The 16,603-nt window shown below is 47.5% G+C and overlaps 2 protein-coding genes across 5 annotated transcripts in view; both read left to right on the top strand.

Annotated features, from left to right (window-relative positions):
- Window positions 1-16,603, top strand: part of LOC117194392 — a 117,562-nt gene that overhangs the window by 82,179 nt on the left and 18,780 nt on the right. Inside the window, exons 1-3 of one of the 2 annotated variants that reach the window (XM_033398968.1) lie at window positions 15,620-15,783; window positions 15,886-16,040; window positions 16,109-16,255. The exons of the other annotated variant lie outside the window; for it this stretch is intronic. Coding sequence (XP_033254859.1) covers window positions 15,715-15,783; window positions 15,886-16,040; window positions 16,109-16,255 — 371 coding nt within the window. The 5' untranslated portion in view covers window positions 15,620-15,714. Of the gene's footprint in view, window positions 1-15,619; window positions 15,784-15,885; window positions 16,041-16,108; window positions 16,256-16,603 lie in introns of those variants that run through there. 2 annotated transcript variants of the gene reach the window in all.
- On the top strand, window positions 3,876-15,280 carry LOC117194393. 3 transcript variants are annotated; one of them, XM_033398971.1, is made up of 3 exons: window positions 3,876-4,222; window positions 4,308-4,311; window positions 15,187-15,280. In XM_033398971.1, the coding sequence occupies exons 1-3, from the start codon at window positions 3,962-3,964 to the stop codon at window positions 15,243-15,245; spliced, it is 324 nt and encodes a 107-aa protein (XP_033254862.1). In that variant the 5' UTR covers window positions 3,876-3,961; the 3' UTR covers window positions 15,246-15,280. The 3 variants fall into 3 exon arrangements, with proteins under 3 accessions (XP_033254862.1, XP_033254861.1, XP_033254863.1); XM_033398970.1 differs by lacking the exon at window positions 4,308-4,311 and having other exon boundaries at window positions 15,183-15,280; XM_033398972.1 differs by lacking the exon at window positions 4,308-4,311 and having other exon boundaries at window positions 15,187-15,275.

Genomic DNA, 16,603 nt, shown 5'->3' with positions numbered 1-16,603 from the left:
ATCGAAGTGCAACAAACTATGATGCCTACCGCCACATACTCGACATTTTCCCTTATTGCATGCGAGGGTCCGGTGCCTCGGCTTTAGGCAATTGGGAAAGCTTCTTCACTTCTTTGTGGCGCAGCAACGGTGAGAGATTTCCGAATATCTTGCACGAGTATGTTCCATGGCCCGCTGAGTGGCAAAAGACGCATACAGACGGGTCGGCGGAAGAGTTGGAAGCTACAAACGTTTTCTTAACCTGCGTATAGGAATGGTTTTTTCCCACCTGATCGCTACTAGCGTGTGTCGCTGTAGCATATTCCAACCGCTCCATTTTCTGGCAGCGTTGCTGCAAGAATTCGAAGAATTCATCTGCGGTAGGTATAGCATCCGACGATGTGTGCTCCTCCCATTTGGTTTGCGTCTTCGAATCCAACTTCTGCAGCAGCATGTTGATGACCATGAATCCTGAAATCTCCTCAGCAGTTCCCAATGTCTGCAACGCTGGCATGTGTAAATTGACTGCATCCGAAAACTCCCGAAGCCTTTTAGCAGAAGGCGAGTCTACCCTCTTTAGCCCAAGAATCTTCTTGATGTGTGCCTGGAAAACAAGTCTTTTGTTATTAAAGCGTTTATTAAGTATATCCAGAGCCGCACGATAATTGGCACTGGAGAGCTCTAACGATCGAACCGAATCCAAAGCCGCATCAGCGAGGCAAGAGCGAAGGTGCTGGAATTTCTCGATGTCACTGAGATCCGCATCCGCTTCAATCACCGATTTGAACATTGCCATAAAATCCGAGAACTCGACGTATCCACCAGAAAATTTAGGCACCTTCAGCTCAGGAAGTCGCTGCTTGTGAGCCATGATGATGGTACTATGTCCGGAATGGCTTGGCAGAGTCGTGGAATGGGCAGCGGCGTGTGACTGGCTTACTTCAACAGCAGCCAGCAACTCAGCTTTCAACGATATGAAAAGAGTATCGAAGATTTCGCGCAGCTCACTCCCAATCTCGTTTTGATCGAGAGCCTCCAACTCATTATGGGCCTTATTAAATTCCTCTCGAATTTCTGCCAACATATCAAGGCGCACCTCGACTTCCGCGGCGGTCAGCTTATCGATTTTATTCCCCGCGAAGGATTCGCCAAGCCTGTGCAATCGATCATATAATGACTGACTTTTACGCTTATACAGATTCAGTCTGGAATCAGCCACCACAATATTTCCGCCCGCGCCTATATTTGGATCGTTGTCCATGTTAACCGTTGTGCAATTCGACACAACAACGGAAAATGAAATACCGCTTAAGCGACGATGTATAGACGCGAGAGCGAGAATGCAAGACACGAAAAGTCAAGAACCGCGGCTGCAGCTGCGCAGAGAATGAGAGATTCGACGCTTAAAGTACCGGAATTGTCTATAAATATTCCAGCCGCACTCTCACTGAATTTGCACTTAAAACTGTTTTTCAACGTGCACCCAAATGTATTTGTTGGTAGTTAAACTACCCAACAACAAAATATTGTATAAATAATAAGTGTTTTAACGGAACGCGATTAAGCAATGGTTTTATATCACGTCGGGGGGTCACCAATGTTTGAGATGCCAAGCTTTTTTGGCACCTATGTGTTTCAAAAATGAAAAGAGATTTCGGGTTAAACTTTATAATTCGTATTTAATCTTGGTGGCTTCGGGGAAGCCGATTGCTTGCTATTGCCAGATAAACCTTATGCGAGATCGATATGCAACCAATGCGCAGAGGGGTTAGCATAGAACTAAACTATAGACGACGGCGTTAGATCAAAGTGATTGCCGAAGTGGCGGCAGCAGATCAAAGTAGTTGCCGAAGTGGCGGCGGCAGAGAGCCCCTTTAGGGGGAGAGCGCAGCAGCTCTGCAGAACGTCATCGTTTTACAACATAGGCGGCTCTCTCTGCTCATACAATAATAATGTTAAAGTTACGGTTATTCTTCAGCGGCTGGCCCGAACAACAGTATTTGCCAACTGTTCTTTTTTATTTTCACTCTCAAACTGAGTCAATGCAGTGCGTGGGCGGAGGTGCAGCTGCAGCTGCAACAGCAACAGCAACAGCATCGGGGTGGCAGCATCAGCACCGAAAATAAATTTCAAATATGTCACAAGCAAAATGAGATAGAATTTTTAGGCGAATATTCGCTGTGCCATGCTGCGTGGGCAGCGATGGCCAAATGCAGGGGAAGTCAATGCTCTCTAGCCGAAAAAGTGAAAGTCAGCATCAATCATGTGAGCAGGCGAGGGGATATAGTTGTCAATCGATTCGCAAGAAGTTCAGGGTTGCCTACTGAACTGAACCGTTCGACAATAGTTCTCTACGATCCAGACTACAAGGTGGCAAAACAATAACACTCCCCCACACACCAGACGTGCGATGTCTCAGCTAATTTTCATTGCCACAAGCGCGGACGGGCGTCCTTCAGGGCCTGCCAAATTCTAAATTTTGGCTAATTTGTCAACAGCCCCCAGCATTATCCGCACATATCCGACAATTTGGGTAGAACCAAACATCTAACAAAAGCTGTACACATTCGCTACTTACACTATATGGATAGTACGGATTGAATTACTGGAACCATGTGTCCGCTATAGAGAGCTTAGCTTGTACATACATAAATGGGCACCTAGCACTATTATATTTTGCATGCAAATTCCAGGACACAAGTGTGTACCCTCACGTAAAGATGATGCCAGAAATTCCAACTTACGAAGCAGATATGCGATACACTGCATCAGCAGTAACCCACCAAGATGCTCCGTGCTTAGCCGCCTCCTTTGGCACTGACACTTGGCATTTCGCAACCTTCTCGAGCCAAGGCGAGCACTTCAGAAAATTGAAACTTTCAGTTTTATGCCACCATCGAGCACACAGCACAGTACTTTTACATGGCCAAGTGCAACTCTTTTGGCTGACTTTTCAATTTTCTAATATGCTTTAAAGCTTCTGCTTGATGCTGTTGGGAGCGGCGCCTATTGCTTAATTCGATTTTGCTTGACTTTGATGCTGGCAAACTTCATTTGTCCGACTCTAAAAGCGTGAAATAGGATTAGGCCGACGGAAATGCATTCAAGCTGACTTAAATCCATTTCTAGTTGGGCAACGATACAAAGTACCAATTAATAATCTATGGGAAATCAGATTTGAGAGGAGTTAGGGAAGAGAGAGTTGCAGTGCACGCAGTTTATGGAAGAGATCCAAATTAAATTAAGACTGCCAGAAGTATTCCACAAATAGCCATGACCAGAATGAAGTTACTTTGGGCCAAAACGATGACGGGTCAATACTTTTTTCCAGGCTTGTGGATAGATCAGCGTCAGTGCGGCGCCTTAATGCAAGTCTGTGAACGAATTGTATTTGGTAAATTTTCTTTACAGGAATCCGAAAGGATCGAACAAGGTAAAAATGAGCAGTGTACGAATTAAACATTTTACCATTTAACCATTTGGTAATTTGGTAAACCATTTTTTTGTGAAGCTCAAGACTCAAGCCACGGAGTACCATTAATAATACGAAAATGTACAGTAATTAGTATCTGATCTACATCCATACAACATTGAAATGCAGCCCTGAATATCGCTCCGATTATAATCGGGAGACAGCTCTGCTTTTCAGTTTGAATTCCGGTTTGAGCAGGCGACGACTTTCAGTGTGAAAATCCGAACAGTCATCCTTTCGAAAATTGTGCCAGCGAGCGAAGCTCATGTAAAGTGGAAAATTAAATATAAAAATTAAAATTCCTCTCAGAGTCGTAGTGAGAAGTGTCGAACAAAATATTCTAAAACTGTATTTAGCACGCGCGTGTTCTCAAGTAAGTTCACACATATTTAAAGTGCAAAATTTCGCATTTGCCGCACACACGAACACACGCACGCACACACAAACGCCGGTTTTGTGAACTCACTTGACGAAAAGAAAGAGCGAGAAGAAAAAAGTTGCCAAGTCAAAATGGTCACCGAGCCGAAGTCCGTTGAGCCCAAGGTCAGCACCAAGGAGGCGCAGTGCCAGTCATCGGACTGCGAGACTTCCCAGCAGGAGCCGGTCTCGCAAGTAAGCAGCCCGAATGGCGCCCGTGTGGGGATCTTTAATGCCGAGGACTTCTTGTCGCGTGCTCAGATGAACGACAAAATCAACAACATCTTGCGCTCGCCCACCAAGCCGCCCAACGGGGTGCGCCAGCGCTCCGTCTACACCAACAACCCATCGCCGGTAAGTGAAATTCCAAGCAATAACGTGAAAGTTTCTTCAATTTTCAGACATTTTGTTTTACAATACTGCCGCATCATCGCGCTAGCAGGGTTTCAACAGCGAGTTAACAGCCGCCGCAGTCTTAACAGCTCGGCAACAGCAGCATTGCCACATCACCTCATTGCCTTCTCCTGTTATTTCAGACCTTCTTATTTTCCGTCTCGCTCTTTTCCACCATTGCTCTCTTACTTTCCGACTTTAATATTCGAATTTTCCTTCTCTATTCCCCCCTCTTCTCTTCTCTTCTAATACTATTCAAAATAGTTTGGTTAATTTCTATAAAAATCAAATGCAAATTGGGAAAAACGCACACACGTATTTTTTTTTTTTTTTTTTTTTTTTTTTTTTTATTGGGAAAACAATTTATATTTATAAAATAACAATTATGGCTGGGAAGGGGGTGGGGGGGTGGGTCCGCTCCCGCGGGACTGCCGCTAGGCATTACTTCGCGGTGCGGGCTGTGGGGTCATCCTTCTGGCTTAGTTTGTCCGGCTTCGCTCCAGCCTGCGCAGCTCCTTGATCACGCTTGCTGCCATGTAGGCGACCGCGTTCCAAGATTGCTCATCGGCTAGCATCTGGTCGGTGAGGGTGTCCACACTCACTTCTGCAAGCGTCTCCCCTAGCATACAAAGAAGACGTGCTCTGCATCCTCGTCGACTCCAGGCCCGCAGCAGCTGCAATACGGGTCGTCAGCATGCCTAAAGCGATGCAGGTACTGCTTGAAGCAGCCATGCCCCGTCAGCAGTTGGCCCAAATAATGGTTCATTTGGCCGTGCCTTCTTCGCAGCCATGGGCTAAGCTGGGGAAGGAGACGTCTGGTCCACCTCCCTTTTGCCGCTTGGTCCCAGCGCCGTTGCCACTGGGCTATAGTGCGCTCTCGCCGCTCGCTGGCTACCTCCACTCCGCTCTGCCGCTCAGCTGCCAGGAGATCCAGTGGGACCATGCCTGCCACAATAAGTGCGGCGTCTTCAGACACCGTCCGGAAGCAGCATGTAACCCTCAGGGCACAGCGTCGGTATGCGCTTCTGCAGTCTCTGCTGTATGTGGAAACCATCATTGCTGGTGCCCACACTGCTGATCCATATAAGATTATGGAGGTGACCACCCCAGCGATGAGCTGCCTGCTACGCTGCCGTGGTCCCCCTGTATTGGCCATCATCCTGCTTATGGCCGCCGTTGCTGCAGTCGCTTTTGCGCTGGCGTATTCCAGGTGGGCCTTGAAGTTCAGCCTCTGGTCCATCATTACCCCTAGGTACTTTAGCGCAGGCTTGGTCCTGATGATCGTGCTACCGACTCTCACGCATGCCTGCTCGACCTTTTTTCTGCTGCTCATTAGCACAGCCTCCGTCTTCTTCTCCGCCAATGCTAGCCCGTTGGCTGCGAGCCAGGCCACTATCATCCCGACTGCTACGTTGGTTTTCTCCTCTACGTCTCTTACGTGTTTCGACACTGTCACCAGTGCTATGTCGTCGGCGAAGCCCACCAGGGTGCACCCTTCCGGTAATGTAAGCCGCAGGATATCGTCATACATCACGTTCCACAGTATCGGCCCTAGGACCGAGCCCTGTGGGACGCCTCCGGTGATTTGGTGATGTTCTGCTCCTTCTTCCGTGTCGTAGATCAGGACGCGGTCCGTGAAATAGCTTCGCAGAGTCCGTGTGATTTGCTCAGATATACCCCTCCTGGTCAGGGCCTCTAGGATGCTCTTCCAGCTGGCAGAGTTGAAGGCGTTTCGTACGTCTAGTGTACATACTAGGCAGTACTGTTTGTCGCCTCCAGCCCATCGCGTTCCTGCCATGGCTTCCCTGGCAAGGTTTGTCACCATCTCGATGGCGTCAGTGGTGCTCCTCTGCTTGCGGAACCCGAATTGGAGGTCGGAAAGTCCGCGACGCTCAGCCAGTTCCGCCTCCAGTCGGTTACATACCATCCTCTCGAAAATCTTGCCCATGGTATCCAGCATGCACAGCGGCCGGTATGACGATGGGTCGTTGAGCTCTTTGCCTGGCTTGGGTATCAGAACCAGCCTTTGCCGTTTCCATGCTCGTGGGACTGTCCGCTCCGCTAGGCACTGGGTGTACATTGTGGCGAATGCTTCCGGATGGGCTCTAATTATGCATTTTAGTGCTGCATTAGGGACTCCATCTGGACCTGCCGCTTTCCCGATCTTCAGCTTACCCGTGGCCTCCAGTACTTCTCTGGCAGTGATGATGGTGGTGGTGTCCCTCAGGCTAGCTCCTTCTAGCCTAGCTTCCTCTTGTAAGGGTGGTTGTCCAGGGAATAGGGTGCCGACTATCTTTCTCATATGCACCGGATCCTTGGGCATAGGCTGTCTGTTTAATCTCCCCATGACTAGTTTGTATGCTCCACCAAAAGGTTCCGCATCGGCCGCATCGCAGAGCTCCTTGAAGCATTTGAGTTTGCTGCTTCTGATGGCCTCCTTCAGCTCTTTTCTTTTGGCCTTGAATGCCGCGCCATTTCTGCCAAATTGGGCGGAGCCTCTTGCTCGCTGGTAGGCACGCCGAGCTGCGCAGCACTCCCTCCTGGCCTTGGCAATGTGCTCATTCCACCACGGTACTGGCCGGTGCCTGCTTCCTCCGATCTTTCTTTTTTTCATGGCTGCATCACAGGCCGCTTTGACGGTCCTGTAAACGGCAAGCGCGGATGCTTCAGCATCCCCGGCGGCGCTTAGGTTTTCTGCTGCCGAGAGGAGCGCGGCTCTGCTCAGGCTTTCCTCCTTGTACCCGGCCTGGAGCGCCCGCTGTATCCTTGATGTGTTCCTGGGTGCAAAGGTTTCCGTCATTACGGCTAAGTGGTCACTATGGGTGTAAGCACTCAGCACTTGCCACTTCGCGTGGCGTGCGAGCTCTGGGCTTGCAAAGGTGAGGTCTATAATAGACTCCCGCCCTGCTTTGCTGAACGTTGGTGTGGTTCCTGTGTTGAGGAGACAGACGTTCAGGCTTGCAAACTCGTCCAGGAGCGATGTCCCACGGGGTGTGTTCTTGGCGCTGCCCCAAGTCGTGGCCCAGGCGTTAAAGTCGCCCGCTATCAGGACCGGCGATTTGCCTCGTGCGTCGCTAGCGATGTTGCTGATGATCGCCTCATACTCCTGCTGCGTGAACCTCGGTGCTATGTAGCAGCTGTAGACAAAAGTGCCGCTGTGCTTAGCTCTCACATATCCCACTCTGGATGCTCTGTGGGTAAGCTGGCCTGGTTGTGGGCCACAGCTCCAGATTGCTGCTCCTCCGTCTGAGCTTTGCTGCCAGACTCCTTCGTGTTTTTTGCCGTACGGCTCGCTGAGTAGCGCTATGTCGATCTTCTGCTCCAGGACTGTTTGCGCCAACAGATCCTGAGCAGCTCGGCAGTGGTTTAGGTTGAGCTGCAGGAGCTTAACCATCAACCAGTTTTGCTAGTGCCTTCTTATACTCAGGGCAGCTGCGACTGAGGGCCGAGTGGGCTGCTGAGCGGACGTCTCCTGGCTTGCCAGCGCATAGTATGCACATTGGCGGGTTGTTGCACTGGTTGTGCTTGTGCCCCTCCCCACCACATTTGTAGCATGCATTGCTTGACACAGGCCGCTTGGATCTGCACCTGGCTGCAGTGTGTCCATAGGCCATGCACTTGAAGCAGCGGGTTGGGGCAATCCGTTGCCGCACGCGGCAGACAACCCAGCCGATTCGAACTTTTCCGAGCTCCAGGAGCTTCTTTGCGAATGCGGGCTGAAGGTTCAGCGTAGCTACCTGCGTTGCGCCATATGCTTTCCGCATGTACGGCACTGCTCCTTGTGTTAAGTCGCCGTCGATCGCTGCAGCTATGGCCTCACATACCTCGTCGCCTGTCGTGAGCTCGTCTATGTTGAGTACCTCAACCGCGACTGTCTCCTGCATGGCCTTCACGGCTGCCTTGTCCCCAAGCGCTGCCTGGATGGCCATCTGCAGCTCCTGGGTGGCGGGGTCTGAGGATTGTTGCATCCTTAGAAGCAGCTCGCCCGAGGCTGTCTTTCTGATGCCCTGAACCTTGTTTTTGAGGCTCTGGAGTGTTGGTGCTGCCTTCACCAGTTTGAGGATGTCGGCGTATGATGCCTCCTCGGTGCATTTGACCAGCACTGCGTCTGGTCGGCCTGTCTGCTTGCGTTTCGCACGCCTGCCTCTCACCTCACTCCACTTCTGTGTAGGGTTGGTGTCTTCCGCCTTGCCGCACTGCATCTTGGTTTCCTCTTGTCGAGTGGCGTCAGCTTGGTGTCCTTGCCTGGGCCTTCCGCGCGCGCTCTTCTCCTCAGTTCGGGGTGTTGCCTCGCTCTTGTGGGCTCCTGATGCCGTTTGCGTCGCCTTAGTCGCACTGGGCTTGGTCATCCTGGGTAGGGGGCCAGTTGGGCTTGCAGTGTGATCATGGCACTGGCATCCTGGCCCTTTTATCCTCTGGCGCCTGCAGATGGGATTTGACTTCCACTTGCAACTCCTTCATGCGTGCTACCATCTTCTTGATGGCCATGTTGATCGACCTCTGGCCCTTCTCGTTCATCTGGTAGAGTAGGTCGTCCAGGATTGCGCCAATCTCGTCTATGTCCTGTAAGCAGTTCCTGCTTCGCTTGGGGGGGGTTTTTCTCCCGCTACTCGATGGTGTAGGGGGGTCCCTCGGCCTCTTCAGAGTATCAGTGCCCTTGCCGCCGTCCTGCGTAGCCCCACTGGCAAAGCTGTGCAACGAGCACGTATGTAAATACATATATGTATGTATGTATGTAGGAAACGAAGGAAAGAGAGAGACACGAAGCGGCCGTGTTTTCGTCGTGTCGTCGGGATAGAGCAGTAATCGGCTCTGAGAGAGCCGATAGCAAGAGAGAGAGATTAGTCAGTTGTCAGTTCAGCCACGCATCAGACGTACACGCATATAATTATTCACAAACATACTTGTAAAACTTGGAGCTGTTATAATTTTAAGTCCAACATACTTATCAAATAAATGTTACTCGTTGCCATCAAGCAACTTAAACTACTACAAATTGGGGGCTCGTCCGAAAATAAGCCCAAGACAACAACATTTGCAAGTGAGATTTGTGCGTGTATTTGGAAATTTTGGCGAACACGAGGCTAGAGCTACAAGGAGACAAGCGGCACAGAGACGACAATCTGAGCGCGTTCGTTCCAAAGAGAGCAGAAGCGACAAAACTACGGCAGACGGCAGCAAACACAGCAAGAATCAAAACCTTCGTTGTTGTTGTTGTGCATTGCGTCTGAGAGGCTAGAGCTACAAGGAGACAAGCGGCACAGAGACGACAATCTGAGCGCGTTCGTTCCAAAGAGAGCAGAAGCGACAAAACGACGGCAGACGGCAGCAAACACAGCAAGAATCAAAACCTTCGTTGTTGTTGTGCATTGCGTCTGAGAGGCTAGAGCTACAAGGAGACAAGCGGCACAGAGACGACAATCTGAGCGCGTTCGTTCCAAAGAGAGCAGAAGCGACAAAACTACGGCAGACGGCAGCAAACACAGCAAGAATCAAAACCTTCGTTGTTGTTGTTGTGCATTGCGTCTGAGAGGCTAGAGCTACAAGGAGACAAGCGGCACAGAGACGACAATCTGAGCGCGTTCGTTCCAAAGAGAGCAGAAGCGACAAAACGACGGCAGACGGCAGCAAACACAGCAAGAATCAAAACCTTCGTTGTTGTTGTTGTGCATTGCGTCTGAGAGGCTAGAGCTACAAGGAGACAAGCGGCACAGAGACGACAATCTGAGCGCGTTCGTTCCAAAGAGAGCAGAAGCGACAAAACGACGGCAGACGGCAGCAAACACAGCAAGAATCAAAACCTTCGTTGTTGTTGTTGTGCATTGCGTCTGAGAGGCTAGAGCTACAAGGAGACAAGCGGCACAGAGACGACAATCTGAGTGCGTTCGTTCCAAAGGAAGCAGAAGCGACAAAACGACGGCAGCAAACAGCAAGAATCAAAGAACATTGATTGTTGTTGTGTTGCACTGCGTCGGACGGAGACTACAACTACAAGAAAAGACAAGCAGCAGTTCATTTTGTAACAGCAGAAGCAGCGACGATTCGGGAAGCGACAACGAGTTATCGGCGAACGGCGAGAGCAAGGCAAGGCAACAAAGAGAGGACGGCAACAGCGACATCGACAGGCAAGCGAGATCTGGATGTGGTGGTGTGTGTGCGTCAAATTTGGAGTCTGGAAAGTTCTGCGCAGAAGCGAGAGTTAACAAGGGTAAACCCATAGTAAGGTGAGCGTTAACAGAGAAGCGATCGTTAACAGTGACGACTTTAAAGGCGTTTTCGAAATCGATGTTAACTGGAAAATTGTTAACAGGCCAGCAGTAATAAGGTTGTTTAAGTTGATTTAATTACATTTTCTTAGATATAAGCTAATATCAATTATTTTGTATTTAAATCGTCACGATGCAAGTTGAAGAGATAATGACACTGAGAGTCGCAGATTTGCGAGAGAAGTTAAGAGAGCTTGCGTTGCAGACGACGGGACGAAAGCGCGATTTGCAAGATAGACTATTAATACATCACGGCTTTCCAGTTGAGGATGAAGAAGAGTCAGAGAATGAGTCCGTAGTAACAGCAGTGGATGATACCGTAGCAGTTCAACCAGGTACGCGACAGGCAGAGTATAAATCTTGGTTTACGCTAAAAGACGTGGAAGGTAGTGTGTCACAATTTTCTGGTTCTAATAACCCCGACATCAATCAATGGATAGAGGAATTAGAAGAATGCGCAGCTACTGTTCAATGGAGTCAATTACAATTATTCATTTATGCCAAGCAGTTGTTAGTTGGTGCAGCAAAATCTTTCGTTCGTAGTTTGCGTGATATTCGTAACTGGAATTCGTTGAAGGCAGCTCTGTTGGATGAGTTTAGTGTTAAACTGTCGTCCGTAGAAGTACATAGAATGTTGCAAAAGCGCCAGCAGAAAAAAGGAGAGTCGTTGCATGAGTTTTTGTATGCGTTAATGGAGATAGCCAAGCCAATTAAACTAGATGATGAGAGTTTAATCGAATATTTTGTGGATGGTATACCAGACGCTAGGGCAAGTAAGGCAATGCTGTACCAAGCTAGAAACTTAAAGGAGCTTAAATTTCAGATCGATGTTTACCAGAAAGCTAGAGGCGGATCCAAGCCGATGAGTAAGAATTGGCCGCTGAGTAATAAAAGTGAGAGTTCGGTGAAAGGGTCGATGGCAGAGAATTTTAGGAAATGTTTTAAGTGTGGAGACAAATCGCATTTGAGGAAAGATTGTCCCAAAAATGATTTTTGTTGTTTCAAATGTGGCCAACCAGGACACCGTGCTGCAAGCTGTAATGTCAAGGTCGAAACCAGACAAGAAAAGAGATCGAATACGAACATTATTCGAGATAAGAAAGTCGTCAATAAGCCGTCAGGTATTTTCACTCCATCAGGTTTGGAATTAAAGGATATTAAGTACGCGAATTTGGTATTCCAAGGTTTGATTGATACTGGAGCAGATTTGTGTTTAATTCGCAGGAGGGTATTTTTGAAATTTGGAAATCTTGAACTGATCGGCCAGGAGAAATGTTTAACAGGTATTGGAGATAGTCAAGTTGTAACTTTTGGTAGCTTTTCGATACCAGTGAAAATCGATGAGATTGGAATGGAGGTAGAATTTCATGTCATTCCAGACGAGGATATTGGTTTTGAAGCCATTTTAGGAAGGACTATTCTGGATCATGTGGACATGCAAGTTTCTAAGACAGGAACAAGATTTGTTCGTAGAGTTTGTGGCGAGGATAAAGATAAGAAACTTGATCAGGTAGCATCGTCCTCATGCGTGGAATTGTTTAATGAATATAAAGGCATTTGCATGTCAAGTATTGACGAAGTTGAGAAGGAGTTTTCAATTGATGTTGGTCATCTCAGTGAAGTACATGCTAGAGAGGTTAGGGGTATGGTAGGAAAGTACCAACCTCAGAGAAATGTAGATGCGCCGATAAAAATGAAAATTGTATTAGTGGATGAGATACCAGTTTTCCAGCATCCGAGACGATTACCGTTGTGTGAACAGGAAATCGTGGACAAGCAAGTGGAAGAGTGGCTGGCTCAGAAGATTATAAAGCCAGTAGTGTTGGTACCGAAAAAGAACGGTAGCAAGAGACTATGCTGTGATTACCGAAAGCTGAATGAGAAAATAGTTCGCGATAACTTTCCAATGTCACATATGGATACAGTGTTGGAGAAACTGCAGGGTGCAAAGTATTTCACCACGTTGGATTTAACGAATGGTTTTTTCCATGTGCCTGTAGAAGTCGAGTCTCAAAAATATACGTCTTTTGTGACTCAGAATGGTCAGTTCGAATTTTTATATGTACCATTTGGAATTTCAAATTCTCCAGCGGTGTTTACCAGATTTATAATGGCTGTGTTGAGAGATTTGGTAAAGAATAATGAAGCAGCAGTCTATATGGATGACGTTATTATTTGTAGTCAAGATATAGAAGAGGGTTTGTTAAAGTTGAGAAAAGTACTGAAGATAGCGGAAATGAATGGGCTACGTATAAATTGGAGAAAGTGTCAGCTGTTACGACAAAAGGTTAATTTTCTGGGGTATATAATAGAAAAGAATACGATAAGACCAAGTGATGAGAAGACGAGGGCAGTCGAAAAGTTCCCAGTGCCAGTTGATAAAAAAGTAGTGCAGCGTTTCATAGGATTGACTTCTTATTTCCGAAAGTTTATTGAGGGTTATGCTGTTATTGCAAAACCATTGACAGATCTGCTGCGGAAGGATGTTAAATTTGAATTTAAGGAGATACATCAGGTTGCGTTTGAACAACTAAAGGTAGCATTGAAGTTGGAGAAGTTGGAGACAGAAATCCATACTGATGCATCAAAATGGGGGTATGGAGCCGTGTTATTGCAAAAGAGTTTGGAAGACAGCCAATTCCATCCAGTTCAATATATGAGCCGTAGGACTAAGCCATGTGAAGAGAAATATCCTGCTTATGACCTTGAGGTTCTGGCAATTATCGAAGCTTTAGCGAAATGGCGTGTATACGTTTTGGGTATAAAGTTCAAAATTGTCACAGATTGTAATGCATTTACAATGACGATCAAAAAGAAAGACGTTCCTTTGAGAGTAGCACGTTGGGCCATGTACCTACAAGATTTTAATTATGTTATAGAACATCGCTCAGGAACGAAGATGAGGCACGTTGACGCGTTGAGTCGTGTATCTTGTTTTATGGTGACCGAAAGTATAGCTCATCGTTTGAAAGAAGCTCAGCTAACCGACGATTGGGTTAAGGCTGTTAAAAGTATTGTGGAGGACAAGGAATATGAGGATTATTATATTCAGAATCAGATTTTGTTTAAGGATCCGGATAAGGAGCTCATCGTAGTACCAGCTCAGTTGGAAAATGAGATTATATCAATAGCACATAAGCAAGGACATTTTTCAGTTAAAAAGACACAAGATATCATTGAAAAGTCGTATTATATTCCGAAGTTAAAAGACAAAGTATGGCGCGTAATAAATAGTTGTGTCGAGTGTATCATTGTCAATGAAAAGACAGGAAAACGTGAGGGTTATTTGCAACCAATAGACAAGGGTGATAGGCCGTTACAAACGTATCACATTGATCACGTTGGACCAATGGAAATGACTAAAAAACAGTACAATTATATACTGGTTGTCGTTGATGGATTTTCTAAGTTTGTTTGGTTATATTCTACACGTAGTACAGGCGTTGAAGAGGTCGTTAAGTGTTTGGAAATTCAGGGGACTAGTTTTGGTAATCCGAACAGAATAGTGACGGATAGGGGTGCAGCGTTTATGTCCAATTTGTTTCGTGAATATTGTGAGAGAGAGAAAATACAGCATTTAATGATTGCCACAGGCGTTCCACGTGGGAATGGTCAAGTCGAAAGGATGCACAAGATAGTGGTGCCTATGTTGTCGAAATTGTGTCAGGGTAATTCCGGTAGTTGGTATAAGCATCTAGGAAAAGTACAGCAAATGATCAACAGTGTTGAGCCGCGAAGTACCAAGGTAACACCTTTCAAGATATTGACTGGGCTAGACATGCGTATAGGAATGGATCCAAAAATAAAAGAAATATTGGAAGAATCACTTATCGAAGAGTTGAACAATGACCGCGAAAAAATTAGAAAGGAAGTAGTTGAAAACATTGCACGGTTACAGCAGGAAAACAAGAAGAGTTTTGACTTAAAAAGGAAACTAGATAGACAGTATGAGGTTAATGAGCTAGTAGCTATCAAGCGTACTCAGTATGGTGCTGGATTAAAGCTAAAAGGAAAGTATCTAGGGCCGTATAAGGTGGTTAGGGTAAAGAATCATGGAAGGTACGAAGTCGAGAAGATTGGGGATACTGAGGGTCCCTATAAGACCTCTACAGTTTCAGAATATATGAAACCTTGGCTAGACCCATCCGAGGCGAATGGTCCGTCAGGACAGCCGAATGTAGGAAACGAAGGAAAGAGAGAGACACGAAGCGGTCGTGTTTTCGTCGTGTCGTCGGGATAGAGCAGTAATCGGCTCTGAGAGAGCCGATAGCAAGAGAGAGAGATTAGTCAGTTGTCAGTTCAGCCACGCATCAGACGTACACGCATATAATTATTCACAAACATACTTGTAAAACTTGGAGCTGTTATAATTTTAAGTCCAACATACTTATCAAATAAATGTTACTCGTTGCCATCAAGCAACTTAAACTACTACATGTATGTATATGCATGCGTTAACAGAATGTCGACAGAATGTTAGCAACAGTTGCAAAGTCATTCGATTTCTGAGCTGCTGACACTTTCTCTCGTATCTGTCGTTTTCTCTCCTGCCGGTATTCAATTATTTTCTGGCACTTTCACTTCCTCACCTCTTCATTTCCTTCCGGATCTAACTTCCGCTACTACCTCTCGCCTTCTCATCCCCCCTCCCTTAACAAGCAAGCTTGCGTGTCGGCATGACTGGGGGGCAGCTGTCCCAACGCATGAGCAACATCTAGCTGTCCTCCGGCACGGACTCCGTGGGCCACATGGATCGCGGCAGCAGCTCCAGTCTCGCTAGCAGCGCCACCGTTGGCACCAACACCATCACCAGCGGCATTTCCAAGGAGTGCGCCAATTACCCCGTCGGCAGTCAGTCGGCCCGTCCATACGTCCAACTGCCGGGCATACACATTTCCAACCCTCCCCAGTACGGGCCAGGGAATATGCAGGAAATAGACGCTGGCAAAATGGCGCACAACGGCAAGGCACTCACAGGGCGCTACAATGCCACGCCCACCTATGGCTTCGACAACGAGCAGAACTACTGCCTGGTAAGGGACTCCTGCATATCTGTAAATCTAGCCGATTCTATGCTCAATCTCAGAATTCCCAACAGTTGCCGTCTCCAATGCCCCCTCCACCATACGCCTTGGCACGCGTGAGCAGCACACGCAACTTTGAGCTCGAGAACCACACACCGCCGGCATGTCCCGGCTCTGGACCCATTGCCATGACGAACGGCACCATCCAGTTGCGCCTCCGCGATGGCGTGCGGTGAGTGTGGACGCCCCCACCCCCTTGGCTCTTCTTTAACACCGACCCCTAATGTTAATACCTTTCTTTGCATGGGGCGGCATTGACATGACTCTGGACAAGGCGGTGCGCGTGCTCAATCAGCACAGCATGGTGGCAGTTGCTCTATTACGCAACTGCAGCAACTCGGCTTTGATCCACCCCAATGGACGCATCTTGCAGAGCGGCGCTAAAGTCGAAATAGTCACCTACGACGGCATGAAGGGCAATAACTTTGTGTGGGTGGGAATGGCCCTTACCCCAACGTGGCATCTTTTGAATCCTTTGAATTATCTTCCCATTACAGTCGCTATGCCAAGATGTGGTACAAGGGTGTGAGCTTAACCAGCGAGGCGTGCGCTCTCATCTACCTGGTGGACACAGCCGGGACGCGCACCACATCCGACACTTTCACCGATCTGACCAAGGACTACACCCTGGCAGTGTTCTATGAGTGAGTCCCCCCGGCCAATTGCATCGCTTCTTATTTGGCTAATATCGTTTTTCAGCTCTTTTAAATTGTTTCTTTTACGCAGTTCAGTTCTAAATTTTGTTTGATAGACTTTAAAAATGGCAAAACTCAAGAAAAAAAAGTTTTAAGAAATATCTCCCAAAAAAAAATTTACAAAATTATGCACAGTTGGTGCGTCTGATTAAGCAACGTGTATTCAACAATTATAGTAGATCAGAGGACTAGTTCTCTTGGGCGTTACGTTTAGGCAACGTAACGCTAGTGCCGATACATTATTTCTAAGCTACCAGTTCTTTCAATGCAATCCAATAATGTTCATCCACACCCGTA

The sequence above is a fragment of the Drosophila miranda genome, assembly GCF_003369915.1.
Source record: "Drosophila miranda strain MSH22 chromosome Y unlocalized genomic scaffold, D.miranda_PacBio2.1 Contig_Y3_pilon, whole genome shotgun sequence".
Lineage (NCBI taxonomy): Eukaryota > Metazoa > Arthropoda > Insecta > Diptera > Drosophilidae > Drosophila > Drosophila miranda.
The sequence above is the reverse complement of the archived record's forward strand: the minus strand, read 5'-3'. Positions and strand labels throughout refer to the sequence as shown.

Coding starts and splice junctions, on each gene's coding strand:
- LOC117194393 (XM_033398970.1), top strand. CDS start 3,962: ATGGTCACCGAGCCGAAGTCCGTTGAGCCCAAGGTCAGCACCAAGGAG. Junction 4,223..15,182: donor ACACCAACAACCCATCGCCG/GTAAGTGAAATT, acceptor CCCCTCCCTTAA/CAAGCAAGCTTGCGTGTCGG.